Source organism: Ursus americanus, chromosome 24 (assembly GCF_024610735.1).
Source record: "Ursus americanus isolate L20-20 chromosome 24, mUrsAme1.1.p, whole genome shotgun sequence".
In the NCBI taxonomy this organism is placed as follows: domain Eukaryota; kingdom Metazoa; phylum Chordata; class Mammalia; order Carnivora; family Ursidae; genus Ursus; species Ursus americanus.
Window position 1 is genome coordinate 36,066,890 of NC_142150.1, and position 16,345 is coordinate 36,083,234.

The following is a 16,345-nucleotide window of genomic DNA, read 5'->3' on the forward strand; positions in this document are numbered from 1 at the left end:
ACACAAAACACTTTTCCAAAGAGAGACAGATAAAAAGCAAGCATGTTTAAGTTGGTTAACCCCATGCTTTAGGAACACATAAGACTGTCATCAATTCACTGGTACAAAACAGATTTTTTTATGACTAAATTTTGATCATCTATAATACAGTTTATCAGTTCCTTGGTATTAAAAGAAAGTTTGAAACTGCTATTTGTCTTCACTTTAGGGGACCAAAGATACTATTGCTATAGTTCTTCATTTTGGAGGTCATAAAGATACTTATAGGAATCCGATAAGATACTCCCTTCCAGGAACCCTCCTTTTGTTCTCCAAATATCCAGGCACATCCTAGAGTGAAAATTCTCGATCGAGTATACAAACAAATGTAATTCATGAACTTGCACCCTACTAAGGGAAAGAAGTAAAGACTCAGTGCACTGAAACACAGTATTAAATGTTTACGAGATGGAAGAGAGAATATAATTTCCATGGAAAATAAAGGTTACCAAAATTGACTAAAGGAAAGGGGGAAAAAATCTTAATAGATCAATAATTATAATTGAATTGAAAAGGTATCAAAAATACACCCTTTGAGGTTGGGGCGCCTGGGTGGCACAGTGGTTAAGCGTCTGCCTTTGGCTCAGGGTGTGATCCCAGTGTTCTGGGATCAAGCCCCACATCAGGCTCTTTAGTTATGAGCCTGCTTCTTCCTCTCCCACTCCCCCTGCTTGTGTTCCCTCTCTCGCTGGCTCTCTGTCAAATAAATAAATAAAATCTTTAAAAAAAAAAAAAAACCACCCTTTGAAAAGGCACCAGGCCCAAACTGCTTTGTGAGTGATTTTTAATGAATATTTAAAAAGTTAGTAATTGCAATTTTTTAACAAATGGTAGAAAGTTTCTTAACTCACTCCATAAAGATGGCATAACCCTATCTATAAACTAGATAATAGCACCTAATGTATCTAGTACTATCATGTATCTAATATATGTGTACCCACCAATCACATCTTTGAACAAAAATGTTAAACTCTTATTACTCTTTAGCAAATTACATACCAAAGAATTAAAACAATGACAAATTATCATCAAGTGGGGTTTATTCCCAAAATTCAAAGAGAACTATTAATGTAACACATAGCAATGATGGATTAAAAAGAGAAACAATGTGATTATTTCAGTGATGCAGAAAATATTCAGTACAATTCAACACACATCCTTGAAGAACAGAATACCTATGAAGCCAGGAATTGAAGGAAAAATGTGTTATCTTGATTTAAAAAATATCTATTAGAACCAGAGAGCAAACAGTATACCTAATGATTAAACATTAAAATAATTTCCATTACCATACATAACTAGACAATGATACCCACTCACACCACAAATATTAGTCATTAAACTTGAATTCACTTACAATTTAAAAACAAGAAAAATAAGAAAGTATATAAACTTTGGAAAACTAGAGGAAAAAAATTACTCTCAGATATTGAGAGGATATACCTAAAATAATATAAAGAAAATTCACTGAAAGGTCATTGAAAATAACAAAAGAATTAAACTAGGTTGTTATATACAAAATCAAATCACGTACACCATTGGTCTCCTTCCTGTCTACCACTATATCCATGGAGAAAATGTTATAGAGATATTTCAGGCAATATGAAAGACCATATGTCATGAAATAAAGTCCTGATTTAAACATGAATACACGCATTAGAAATGCTTCTTGGAAACATTTACTTTAGTTTATTTAACTTGCTTAAGTGCAAACAGAACTCACAGAAAAGGAAGGGAAAGGCTCAGGACCAAAAATAGATATAAAGCAGGAAACCAGAAAATTGAATAGTCTTCCTTCTGTGGAAGGGTAAACTTGAAAAAAAAAAATCTACCTACCAGCAAAGAGGATAACTATCAGAAAGAGAAACTAAGAAAACAATTCCATTTATAATTTCATCAAAAGAATAAAATACCTAGGAATAAATTTAACCAAGGAGATAAAATATCTATTCACTGAAAACAATGAGACATAAATGAAAGAAAGGGAAGACGATATAAATAAATGGAAGATATTCCATGCTCGTGGATTAGAATAACATTGTAAAATGTCCATAGTACCCAAAGAGATCTACAGATTCAATGTAATCCCTATCAAAATTCCAAAGGTATTTTTCACTGAAATAGAAAAAAAAAATCCTAAAATTTGTGTGGTATCACAAAAGATCCCTAGTAGCCAATGCAATCATGGGAAAGCAGAACAAAGCTGGAGCATCACAATTATGATTTCAAACTATACTACAAAGCTATAGTAATCAAAATGGTACAGTCCTGGCATAAAAACAAACATATAGACCAATAGAACAAAACTGAGAATTCAGATATAAAACCACGCATATACAATCAATTAATTTACAACAAAGAAAGCAAGAATATACAATGAAGAAATGGTGGTGTTGGGGAAACTAGTTAACCACATGCATAATAATGAAATTAGATCCCTATCTTATATCACTGACAAAAATTACCTTGAAAAGGATGAAGGATTTAAGTATAAGACCTGAAACCATAAAATTCCTTAAAGAAAAATGTGAGAAAAGCTCCTTGACATTGGTCTTAGCAATGTTTATTTTGGATAGGACACCAAAAGCACAAGCAACAAAAGCAAAAATTATTAAATGGGACTACATCAAACTAAAAACTTCTGCATAGCAAAAGAAATAATTAACAAATGAAAAAAACAACATATAGAATGGGGGGAAAGTATTTGCAAACCATATAGGGTTAATATCTAAAATATATAAAGAATTCATACAATTCAACAGCAAAAAAAACCAATCTGACTAAAAAATGGCAGAGGAACTGAAGATATTGTTCCAGACAAGACATATAAATGGCCAACAAGTACACGAAAAGTGCTCAACATCACTAAACATCAGAGAAATGCAAATTAAAACCACAATGAGACACCACTCAACACCTGTTAGGATGGCTATCATCAAAAAGACAAGAGGTAAGTGTTGGCAAGGATGTGAAGAAAAGGAAACCTTTATACCTTGATAGTGGAAATATAAATTGGATCAGCCACTATCGAAAACAGTATAGAGATTCCTCAAAAAATTAAAAATAGAATTATCATATGATCCAGCAATTCCATCTCTGGGTACATATCCAAAGGAAATAAAATCAAGATCTCAAAGAAGTATCAGCATGTTTATTGCAGCATTATTTACAATGTCCAACACAGGGAAACAATCCAAGTATCCATCGAAGGATAAATGGAAAAGTATTGTTTATATGAACAAATACACACTGACACACACACACACCGACACACAGACACATACACACACACACACACACATGCACAGAGGAATATTCTCAGCCATAGAAAAGAAGGAAATGTTGCCATTTGTGATACCATGGATGAATCTTGAGGGCATTAAGCCAAGTGAAGTAAGTCGGACAGAGAAAGAAATACTGTATGATCTTATTTGTATGTGGAAACTGAACTCATAGAAACAGAGTAAAATGGTGATTTCCAGGTGCTGAGGGGTGGGAGAAATGGGGAGATGTTAGTTAAAGGATCCAAACTTCCATTTATAGGATGAAAAACCTTTGGGAACCTAAAGTACAGCATGGTGATTATAGTTAACAATACTGTGTACTTGAAAGTTGCTAAGACAGTAGATTTTAAGTGATCTCACCACAAAAAAGAATTAGTAATCATGTAAGGTGATGCAAGTGTTAGCTAACACCACAGTAATCATTTTGCAATATACAAATGTAACAAGTCAACACATCGTATACCTTATACATACACAATGGTATTGTGTCTGTTTAAGACTGATGCAGCCTTAACTGGTGTTATTAGATCTCGATAAAGCCGGGGGGGGGGGTTACCTATCTCAAATATACAGCCTGCCTCATGCACTTTTCATCTATGTAGATTAGTTTAATATAATAAAACAAAAACAAAATGGAAAAGCAGGTAAAGCCAATCTCATCATCATTCTAGAAACAGTAGAATGCATTCTATATGAAGTCAAGCCATTCGATAAACTGAGTTAATCCTAAGTAATTACTGTCGTTGTGTAGAGAGCTTTACTAACACACTTATCTAGCTGTATCCAAATTGAGAGATACCACAGGTGCAGAGTGTAGGAAAACAGGAAAAATGTGCATTCCCCAAACACCACCTGCGTCATGTTTCCCTACATGTGGGGACTTACAGCAACATCATGAGGCTATAATCATCTTGTGTATAATTAGAAATTGGACTGGTAGCAAAGGATTTTATGTCCAGTTCTCTTGCAGTTTTCTGGCAATCTAATTGAAACTTAGATAATGTCCTTTGAGCCTTGCAAGCCATGAAATTTGGACCTTGTAGTCTCTTGGGCACTGCATTTGGCAGGTTTTAACGATGTTCTGATTGAGCTGTGGTTAAGGGGATAGATAGCCACTAAAGCTTCTAAATAATTTGGACACTAATCAAAAATGTGTCCATCTCCGTGTGTGTACACATGTGCATATCTTGGTAACTTTTTAATAACTCCCATTGAAACTTCATCACCACCAGCAGAATCAGGCACCTGACTTCCACTTCCTTGTCCAATAATATTCCCTTTGCAATTCTTATATTGGGCCTGAGGCTGAGGGATTTGTATATAAGACAGGGACACAAAAGTTCTTGAAGGTGTGAGGCTTTGAATCTGCACACATTTTCTCTTGGAAGGAGTGCAAAGATACTAAGATTTAGTCTCCAAGGGTAATACTCTGCATTGTACAATTTTTAGTTGGAATTTCAGGATCAAAGGAATTCGGTAAAGACGTTAAACTTCTAGCTGAGTTTAACGTTATACATAGTGAAATTGATATGTTGTTATTTTGATTATGTATAAATAGTCTGACTTTGATATTTTCCAGGTATATCAAACACTTCGGAGCCAAGATGATCTTCCCAGCGACAGAAACAACAAAGGTGGGTGATAACTGTCGGCAAGAGGGATTCCAGAAATGTGGTCCATTCAGTGTGAGGGAAGACATCATAGCTTTGTTGTGATCCTTTGAGTTGCTTATCAGTGAGGCCACCTCAGACTAAGATCTATGTAAATGGGGTTTCCAGAGCCCTGTTTTGCCAAATTCCTATCTTCAGACAGACTTTATCAAACATTCCTGTTATATAAAATTAGACCCTCTATATGAGATTGAAGGGGAAAAAAACCCACCATTTCTTCCATCCTATTTCCATCTCTTCCTCCCCTTCAGCCAAACATAGACTCATATTCTTTATGAAAAATAAGAATAACATTAATATTTACTAACGGATAGTGGTATACAATAAATGTATCAACCTTTTATAACTCTTCACACATAGTAAGCACTCACCAAGTAGTAGCTTTTGTTGCTCCTGGAAATCACGGTATCTCTACCATATCTCTTCTCCCACCAAATATACCTTCACAGGGCACCTGGGTGGCTCAGTCGGTTGAGCATCTGACTTCAGCTCAGGTCATGATCTCAGAGTCCTGAGATCGAGCCCCATGTTGGGTTCCCCGCTCAGCGAGGAGTCTGCTTCTCCCTCTCCCTCTGCTCATCCCCCTGCTTGTGCTTTCTTTCTCAAATAAATAAAAATCTTTTTTAAAAAATCTACCTTCACTTCTCTCATGACACATTTCACATTTTATCATGCATTATGTTCATTAATTTACACAAATCACCACTTTTGTTAGGGTGTAAACACTTGGACAAATGTGGTCTAACTTATTCTTATATCTATGAAGATTGCAATAAATACTTGCTAAGTACAATGTGGAACAAATAAGAATTTATAAAAATTTGTAAGAATTACCCTTAACAGTGTATGAAAAAACAGGCATTATTCTAATGATACTAATGTCTCTCCTTGCTGTGTGTTCTCTCCCTCTCTTAGCTCTGATCCACAAAAGAGGCAGAAGAGTGTGATGGATACAGAATAGACCACTTCTCAAAATCAGGTCATTATCCTATTCTCTCACCAACACTCGGGCAAGGACCACATCAGTTATAGAAGATGAAGAAGTTCTAGAAAATTGCTGTACGACACTGTGCACCTAAAAATTTAAGAGCGTAGCTCTCATGTTAAAGTGTTTTTACCACAATAAAAAAAAATTAATGTTATTCTTTGAGATTTAGATTTATACGTTCTCTCAATCTGTTTTCCAATAGCAATTTTTGAGTGTTTTTAAATGATTATCAAGCAAATAATCTGATTAGTATAAAATAATGATCATAGTAACAAGTTATCTACATGGAATAATGGGCTGCAGATTTAAGAAATCTGACATAAAGCAGCAAAGAGCAGGGAAAGTGACCCACGCCACAGCATCATTGAATTAAGAAACAGAACATTCTTTTCTAGCAAGATAAGACCCTCCTGAAGTCAACAGAATATTCGCTAATATGAACATTAAACTTGTAGACTATAAGTCTACAGTGGTTGAAAACATTTCTTACTTTGTATGTTTCAGATAGTTCCTGACAATCAATGAATTTGTGTGGAATAAAAAAATTAAATTTAAAAACCAAAATTTAAAAAGTATGCTATGTAAAGGTCACTACTTAACATAAATGCTTATTCTTTCCAAAATGAGTTTTATAGGAAAAGAATTATTGAATGACTTTGCATGTGATAATTTGATTTGATCACCAAACTGACTACAATCTTAAAAATTTGGACAGCCCAACAAATCGCAAAAACTACGGCCACATGGACAAGACTCTGAATTGCACGCATAGTGCTTAGGAGGAAAAGGAAATAAATAGCCAAGTACTTTCATGTGAAGTCGCTTGAAACAAAAGAGAAAAACACAATGACTCAATGGCGCTGAAAAACTGCACCAGGGTGAAAGAATTTACTTTCCTTGGCCTAACCCAGGATCAAGGACTGAGCTTGGTCTTATTTCTCTTCCTGCTTCTGGTGTACTTGACGACTCTCCTGGGAAACCTCCTCATCATGGTCACTGTGACCTGTGAGTCCCGCCTTCACACCCCCATGTACTTCCTGCTCCGTAATTTATCTGTGGCCGACATCTGCTTTTCCTCCATCACAGCTCCCAAGGTTCTGGTGGACCTTCTGTCACAGAGGAAGACCATCTCCTTCAATGGCTGCTTTACCCAGATGTTTTTCTTCCACCTTATTGGAGGGGTGGACGTATTTTCTTTGTCGGTGATGGCACTGGATCGGTATGTGGCCATCTCCAGGCCCCTGCACTATGTGACCATTATGAGTAGAGGCCGTTGCATTGGATTAATAGTGGCTTCCTGGGTGGGGGGCTTTACCCACTCCATCGTACAGATTTCCCTGTTGCTGCCCCTCCCCTTCTGTGGACCCAATGTTCTTGACACTTTCTACTGCGATGTCCCCCAGGTCCTCAGGCTCGCCTGTACAGACATTTTTATGCTTGAGCTGTTGATGATTTCCAATAATGGACTGCTCACTACACTGTGGTTTTTCTTCCTCTTAGTGTCATATATGGTCATATTGTTAGTAGTAAGGTCTCAGGCAGGGGAGGGCAGACGGAAAGCCATCTCCACCTGCACCTCGCACATCACTGTAGTGACCCTACATTTTGTGCCCTGTATCTATGTCTACGCCCGACCCTTCACTGCCCTCCCCACAGATAAAGCCATTTCTGTCACCTTCACTGTCATCTCTCCTCTGCTGAACCCCTTGATCTACACTCTGAGGAACCAAGAGGTGAAGTCAGCTATGCGGAGATTGAAGAGAAGACTCGTGCCTTCTGACATGGAATAGGTAGTTCGCTCTTTCTTATCGCCCTTGAAAACATTTGTCCGTGAAATAAACTGTATTTATTCAAGAATTTCTAATTAATTTTTATATTTCTACTAAGATACGGAGGACTTTCAAAAATTCTGCTCAGCACGCAATGATAATGTCAAAATACGGGTTCCGTGTTACAAAAGAAATCAAGTTGTTAGCCAGGGAGGTACATGTTGCTTTTGCAATACAGCCTTCGAAGAAATAAGGAACAGAATCAAAATATACTCAAGCAGTTTTATCAATTTGGAATGTTCAACTCTATTGAGGTATAATTGTGTGAAAATAAATAAAGGAAACCTCATTTAAAATGGAGCCGGGAAGCCCTGAAGGGGGCGATCTCACACTGCCATTGGCTGTAAGAGGCACACCCCTCATTCCCCAGCAAGGAGAAGCCTATACTGTGCCAGCAGGAGGAGGGAAAAATTTCTCCCCGCCCAGCAACAGCCCAGGTAATGAGAACTCAGCAAAAACAGCCCCTCCCAGCTTCCTCTTCTCCCCTACACAAGCAAGCGCGTCTCCCCTGGTCTCCCCACCTCCCGGTGGTTTGCCATGGTTGGCTTGTTCTGAAGAGCAGTTTCGACCATTCCCCAAAACTCATTTTGCTGGTAAAATAACTGGCCCTTTTGTTTTTTAAGGTCACTATTACATGGTGACCACAAAGGAACCTGAAGGAGATGAACCCCTAAGGAACAAATGGCCCCCGGAAGCATGTGAGGTACCCACTTGAGCCCCTTGCACTCTCTGCTTCCCTGAGTCGTCTTTTCCCTTTGGATTCCAAAAGTCTCCTCTCAGATGGGGGTTCCCTCCTAGCTGAGCTCCACGACTGTGTTTGGCATCTTTTATGTTGTTAGGAAGACACTGCCCCTTCTGTTTACCAAATCTCTGGTTTTGAGTAATGGCATCTGAATCTGCTAAATTCTCTCAGGAAGGTCCTCCTTCTAGGGCCCAGTCTGGTTTTATGTTTAAAACTTATGGTCCCTCCTCAGGAGCATTTTAAATTAATTGGACCAACTTAACCAAAATTAATTTAGAACTCCAATGGCCATGAGGGGGCACTTTTGATCTCCCCAAACTTGCTTTTCTTAGGAGACTGCAGCTTTAAAAAACACAAATGGAATGGGATGCCTATTTCAGCTGGTATCTGGAGGCTTCCAAGTGTGTTCGACTCTAAAATCATCTCTCTACAGAATGCCATTTCCAAGTTAACTGAGGCAAACAAGCAACCGAAAAAACGCAAGTTGCTGAGGACACATTTTCCCCTCTCCCATCCTCTTTCTCTCCATCCCCACTTTCACACCCTCCACTTCTCTCACTGAACTTCCCATTTTCTCCAAACCTCTCTGCTCTTCCTCCTCCTCTGAACCCATTAGAACCTGTCCCTTTAAACTTAGGCCCTCTAGGGCGCCTGGGTGACTCCGTCAGTTAAGTAGCTCTTGATTTTGGCTCAGATCATGATCTCAGGGTCCTGGGATCCAGCCACATGTTGGGCTCTGCAGTTGGTGCAGAGTCTGCTGGTCCCTCTCCCTCTGCTCCTGACCCCATTTGTGCTCGTGCTCACTCTCTCTCTCTTCAAAATAAATAACATCTTTTAAAAGAATATAAAAAGTAAAATAAAGTTAGGCCTTCTGAGGATCCTAAATGGTAAGCCCATGATTTCCTGTGTCTCCTGGGCTAAGGCTCAACTATGAGCCATAGTCAAAGAGTTTCCTAGAGTTACTGAAGATCATCATAGATCTGCCAAGGAATTTAACAGTGGTTCAGACTTACCAACCAGGTTTCTGATTTGTACCAGCTAGTTCACATGCTCACTGGTGAAGGCCAGGCCCAACGCTGGATGAAAGCAGCTAATTGGGATGATCCTGAAATCTCCAAACTGCGAACAAGAGGCCAAGCCCCTGTCTTGTTACGTGATCGGGCTCAACAATCACTCACTGACTTCCCCTGGCAACCTCTAGGCTTTCCCAAAACCTGTTGATTTAAGATTCAGGCTTGTACTCAGAAACCCAGGGAACCTGTGCCTGATGATTACCATCAACTACAAATTATTTTTAAGGAAAATTCTGGCCTTCCTATGGATGTTGAATCCATTCAGGTAGCCTTCAACTCTGTGTTCAGTAATAGGCTTAACTGGCATCTTTCCCTTCTGGTTAAAAGGAGCAGGATGGAATGGGAAACTATTTCCACACCAGATTTAGTTAATTTAGCAAATCAGCTCACCTGCACCGTTGAGAATTCAACGAAAAGGAAGACCACTAAGATCCTGAGTCTTCAGTTCCAACAAACGGAGTCCCCCAAATAAAACCCCTCCTGGCCTCTACTATTATTGGGAAAAAGCCAGAACATTGCAAGAAAGATTGTTACAAATGTGCTCCAAGCGTCTTCAGCCCTCTGACCGGCCTATCCAACGCCCTCCCACAGGACTCCGAGGAAATACAGGGGCTCTACCCAATCCTTCTCTTAACCAGCTTGGAGAAACAACTCTCCAGATTGGGAATTAATCTCTCCCTGTCCTATTGACACCAGAGCTACACTCTTCGTGCTCAACCCCACTGTTATTAAACCCCTGCCTTGGGGTTCTGAACCATTTGAAATCATTCAAATAGAGGGAATCTCAAACCTCAACAGGTCCCTATCTCTAAACCTATCCCCTTTTGGTTAGACCTCCTAAGAGATACTCATCCTTTTTTCCCCCGAATTAATTAATACCCTATAATTGAAGAGGCTCTTCAAGGCATCAAGTCCATAAAAAAGATCATAAGACTCAGGACCCCCTCATCCCTGCTCTGGTCTTTGTGATCTTCCCATGTTGCCTGTGAGAAAACCCAAAGACTGTGGATAGAGATTTGTCCAGGATCTCTGAGCCATGAACAATATTGTTATTCCTCATCACCCCGCTGTTCCGGCTCCAATATTTTGTTAGCCTGCATCTCCACAAACAGCAAATTTTCGCTGGGATTGATTTATGTAGCAGCTTCTTCAGTATAAAGCCAGTGGATAAAGCCCGTCAATGTCTGCCTTCACTTGAGAAGGAAAGCAATATGCCTGGACAGTAGTGTCTCAGGGTCTTCCCTAAAGTATTTCCTACTTTTCCCAAACCTTAAAAGCGAATTTGGATGGTATAAAGTTACCTGGAGGCTCTACCTTATTACAACATGTAGGTGACTTACTTCTCTGCTCCCTTTCTGAGGCCTCTTCACAGCAAGACAGCATCCACTCCTTAAAACTTTTAGACTTAGTGGGATGCAAAGTCTCCAAGGAGAAATTGCAGTTTGCTTGAACTCAGGCTTAATATTTGGGGTACCTGATTTCACAACAAAGGCTACCTTTAGATCCAAATAAGCTCCATGGCATCTTGAACTTCCCCAAACCCAAAACTAAATGCCAATCGCAAACTTTTCTTGAGCTGGCTGGATACCGTCAAAACTGGATTCTAAAATCCCTTATGGCCCAACCCCTATATATTTTATTTTATTTTACCCCTATATATGTTATTAAAAAAACAACAAACCTGACCCTATTATTTGGAAAGATCAAGATAACTTAGCTTTTTAAAGCCCTAAAGGAAAGCTTGGTAAATCCCAATTATCAACTTCTCTTTTTCCTTTTTGTATTTGAAAAGGAAGGGAACACCCTTTTGGTACTCACCCAAAACATGGGCCCCACCATTGACTCATAGGGTATTACAGCCAACAGCTAGAGCCTATGGCACAAGGACACGCACCCCCCTTAACTCATAGCCATTCCTACCAACACCCTTTTAGTCAAGACCACTGAAGAGATAGTCATGGGATCCTCTCTAAAAATCTTTGTACCCCATGGAGTTGAAGCCCTCCTTAATGCCCATCACACTCAACACCTTTCAGCTAGTTGTCTCACCTCCTATGGAATCCTCTTGCTAACCATGCCTTATATAATTCTTGCTATAATAATTTTAACCCTGCCACCCTTCTTCCCTCCTCTACAGATGATACTCCTTATGACTGTTTGACACTGACAGATCTTCTCCTGACCCCTCTGTGATGACTTACAGGAAACTCCTTTGGATAACACTGGCTTTTCCTGGTTTACCAGTGGTTCTTATTTAAGAGATGAAAATGGTAAATATGCTGGGAATGCTCTTGAAACTCCTTTTGAAATCAGTGAGGTGGCACCTTTGCCCTTGGCTACCTTGGCCCAATGGGCTGAATTCTACACTTTTGCTCAGGCCTGCATTTTTAACCAAGGACAAAACTGCAAATATCTATGTTAATAGTAGGTAAGCCTTTGGAGTAGCTCGTAACTTTGGGATGCTGTGGAAGCAGTGAGGTCTCCTCACTTCCAACAGGGACAAAATTTTAAATGGTCTTTATGTCCAGGAATTATTAGATGCCATAATCTTACCAGCTGCTTTAGCCATTATCAAGATCCCTGGGTATCCCAAACTTGATTCCTTGGAGGCCAATGGAAACCACCTTGCTGATATTTCCACAAAGAATACTTTATATAAGCCAACAGGAGAAGGGAGGATTTCTCCTTGCCCAGCAACAGCCCAGCCAATGAGAATTCAATGAAAACAGCCCCTCCCAGCTATCTCCTCTCCCCTATAAAAGCAAGCCCCTCCCCTCTGGTTTTCAGACTTCCTTTGCTTGTCCCAAATTGTAATTCCTCTGCTATTCCCAAATAAGCTCACTTTGCTGGGGGAAAAATAGCTCCTTTGGTTTTCAAGATCAACAAATGACAAAAATGGCACATACTTAAGATGTACAACTCAATGTTTTGATATATGTAAATGATCATGGGGAGACTGCATGAAGGTAGCATCTCTGTTATTTCTTACAACTGCATGTGAATCTGCAGTTGTCTACATAATTGTCTAAATAATATTTTCAAATAAAAAACACCTGTCTATGTATATACTCAGAGATTCCCACTACATTCCTGCCCTGTTACCAGGAAGGGAGTTGAGACACATACTAAAGACATAATCTTGGGCATTGGAGTTCTACAAGGTCTTTCATGAGGTAATTACATCTTTCTGAAATAAACACATCCAAATTAAGTTCATCCTCTGACTCTCTAATATTAGTAAGTTAAGTATTACCGGAAGATTGTTCCATCTAAAGCCCACATTCCAGTGGTGGAGAGTAGGCGCCTTGAAGTTAGCCCAGCTTGAGTAAGAATATGCACCTCACCTATTATGAGTTCTGTGACCTCGTGCAACGTCCGTACCCTGACCTTCCTCTGAACCGCAGGCCTGCTGGCCACCTGAGCATTGCATTCCATCAGCGCCTGGTGCTTTCTTCCTATCTCCCCCACAGGTTTATGCTTTACATAGTATTGAATCCCCAGCATCAGCATCAAGTGGAATATAGTAAAAAGGTATTAAAAATTGTTGAATTAAGACAAATCAATGATTTCACATTGTTTCTCAATCATTTCTGCAGCTCAAATCATTGGAGGATAGGGTTTAAAAAACAACTGATTCGTTTTTACTCTCTGATAACATAACTCCCAAAAACTGACAGAAACGTATGAAGCTCCTTCAGACCATGCATAGACATCAAAAAGGTTAGAATGACGTGGAACACATTATTTAACATATCAACTCGGGATGTATTTGTTTACTTATTATGCTATGTATAGCTGCTGGAAATTTTATTAAATCTTAGACCATAAAATTTTTGAAACTAGAAAAATGTTCACATCATGATACAAATCTCAGTCCACAAATCAGATGTTCAAAGACCCTGTGGTGGGGCTTTGCCCAGAGCACCCAAAAAACAGCCAGGAGAGCTTTGTAACTAGTTGAGAAGTAGCAAGGAGGAAGAAGGTAGTAGTTAAGGTCAGAGAGATCGTGGGGCCACAGGACCTGGCACTAGGACCTTTTAGATCATTGTAAGGATTTTGACTTTCCCATCAAGTAAGATAGAGGGTGTCGAAGAGCAGAATAATGATGTTTTAACAGAATCACAGGGGCCACGATGATGAATAGACTGAAGAAGAGTAAGGACAAAAGCAGGGAGACCGATGAAGAGGCTGCTGTATTAGAAATAATAAAGACATGACTTAAGGTAGTAAGGGCGGTGTTGGTGAGAAGCTGGAAAAACTCTAAGGTCGAGCAAGTAGGATTTGCTGGTGGATCCAGTGTGGATTTCCTGGCTAGTTGTGTATCCTGTGAGAACTTGGTCGTCCAGCTTGGTCATCAACCCATCAGTTCCTTCACTCCTGCCTAATAACTCTGTCAGGTCCAACAGTCCTTCTAATGTGTGTCCCACGTCAGGACTCCCCCTGCATGGGTGACACTGCCTGAGGAAGTTGATCAGAATCCCTAAGAATAGCTATTTATTTACCAACAAGAAAATTACTAAGAGGAAACACCAAGATGAAAGGGGGGTTCTGGCTAAACCAACCTCACCAGATTCTTGCTGAGGTGATCAGACATGGAGGGTGGGGCATTCTGGCCAGCCTGACTTAGCAGGATTGTTGCTAAAATTGGGCAATGAAGAGACAGACTCGGAGTTCCAAAAGCCGAGTCCTGCTTAAAAAATTCTGAGTAGAGTTTGGCCAAGGACAGAATCTTTCTCACTGCTGGACAATTTGAGGCACTGACAAAAATGTGTGTTCGTAAGTGCGTGTGCCTAATGATGTCCTAATTACTCCCACGGAAACAACCTCACCGTCAGCAGACCTTTTCCGCAGCCACATCCACCAATAATCCCTCTGATAATTCTCACACCAATTTTGGGATTAAGGAATTGGTAAATAGGATGGGGCGCTGTGAATCAGCATGGGAGCGACAAGAAAATACTACTCCCTGAGTCTGCCCTTTTCCACGTAACGGCAGAAGAGGAGCCGCTGAAATCACTGGCCGTCGGAGGGGTATGTAACACAATTTCCTGAGGATGAAGAATTCCCAAGCTTCACAGGAACCTCACAACCTCAGATGGAGCCCTTGAAAGAAGGTTGGAGACTTGAGGTCAGGAGTATAACTCTGCATGAGTGTGTGCGCCTGTAGTGTCTGCATGTCTGTGCCTAAGATGTGTAAGGGGACAAATAAGAGTGAGAAAAACTGAAATCTAGATATAATCATGAATATTCACAAATACATTTTGACTACAAATGTGATGTGCATACGAGCTGCCCCATTCCAAGGTTCACCTTCAGTGACAGCACAGATAAGGAATAGTAACCAAAACGGCACTGTGAAATGGGAGACAGAGAAATAAGTTCAGTATGGAATCAGAGAAAAGGCATTTTGTTTTCTGGGACCCCCCCCCCAAATTGCACAGAGAGATTTTTTGCAGGCCCTGTTACCCTTACATGGATCTCCTCAGCCTGAAATCTAGGGAGGTATTTCTTTTGTTAAATTTAAAACTAGAGAGAAAAATAAAATATTTGAAAACTTCAGAAAAGTTGAAAGAATTGTACAATAAACACATACCCTTCCTCAGGTTTACCAAAAAATAAAAATTTTCAAGCAATGATTTTCTTTCCATGCCTTCATGTTTGCCTCCTTTCTTTCCAGCCAATCTTCCCACCTACAAGCAAATTTTTTTTAAAGATTTGATTTATTTGAGAGAGAGTTAGTGCGTGAACGTGCACAAGAGGGGAGAGGGGCAGAGGGAGAAGAAGAGAAAGAATCTCAAGCAGACTCCATGCTGAGCATGGGGCCCAACTGTGGGGCTCAATCCCAGGACCTTGAGATCATGACTTGGGCCGAAAACAGATGCTTAACCTACTGAGCCACCCAGGTGCCCCTACAAGCAACTTTTGTATATTCCAGTTGTCCTCTAGAGCCGGAGCTCCATTTTGATCTGTTCCTATGTGCCCCAAACAAAAATGTCACCCTCTCCATGCAGATTTCTCATGGCTTCTAATGAGAAACCGTTCTTTTCTTACACGAAGCTCCTCTGTCTTCATCACTCCGATATCACTATTAGATTTCAATTTTTTTCCCACTGGTTGTATTTCTTTTTTTCAAATAACCTAGCTTTCCCATCAATATTTGCTAAACAATTGGATGGATTAAAAATAAGAAAGTGATGGGGGCACCTGGGTGGCTCAGTCGGTTGAGTGACCAACTCTTGATTTTGGCTCAGGTCATGATCTTGCAGTCGTGGGGTTGAGCCCCACATTGGGCTCTGTGCTTAGTGAAGAGTCTGCTTCACATCCTCTCCCTCTCTTTCTCCCTTTGCCCCTCCCCCCACTCAGGTGTGCACTCTCTCTCTCTCTCTCTAAGAAATAAATAAATCTTTAAAAAAAATAAAACAGGAGAAAGATGGAGAAGCTGGAGGACGTTGTCTGAATTTCCAAAGGTAGTTTGTGAACATGGGACATTTCCTAAGAGGCCTGACTTGGGGTTTGAGGTACCTTCTCCCCTTTTGTGTAGCGAGTCTATTATTTACATGGGGGTCCCTGTGGAAGACTTTCATATCTAGGTTGGATCTCCTCAATAACTATTGAGTTGATGTTTTCTGATGGTCATTTTCTCTCTCTTTAAACTAGTCAGGATTGGTAGCTGAGCTTTCATTTAGTTCAACACAACCCATTTACCAATGATGTCCCAGT

The 16,345-nt window shown here is 40.0% G+C and overlaps 1 protein-coding gene and 1 long non-coding RNA gene across 2 annotated transcripts in view; one reads left to right on the forward strand and one right to left on the reverse strand.

The window, feature by feature from the left end:
- The window catches only part of LOC148107874 (uncharacterized), a 55,605-nt gene that overhangs the window by 538 nt on the left and 38,722 nt on the right, over positions 1-16,345 (reverse strand). The gene's annotated exons all lie outside the window — the stretch shown is intronic.
- LOC123784991 (olfactory receptor 4D10) lies at positions 6,836-7,771 on the forward strand. The gene has a single exon (XM_045786524.2). The coding sequence runs from the start codon at positions 6,836-6,838 to the stop codon at positions 7,769-7,771; it is 936 nt and encodes a 311-aa protein (XP_045642480.2).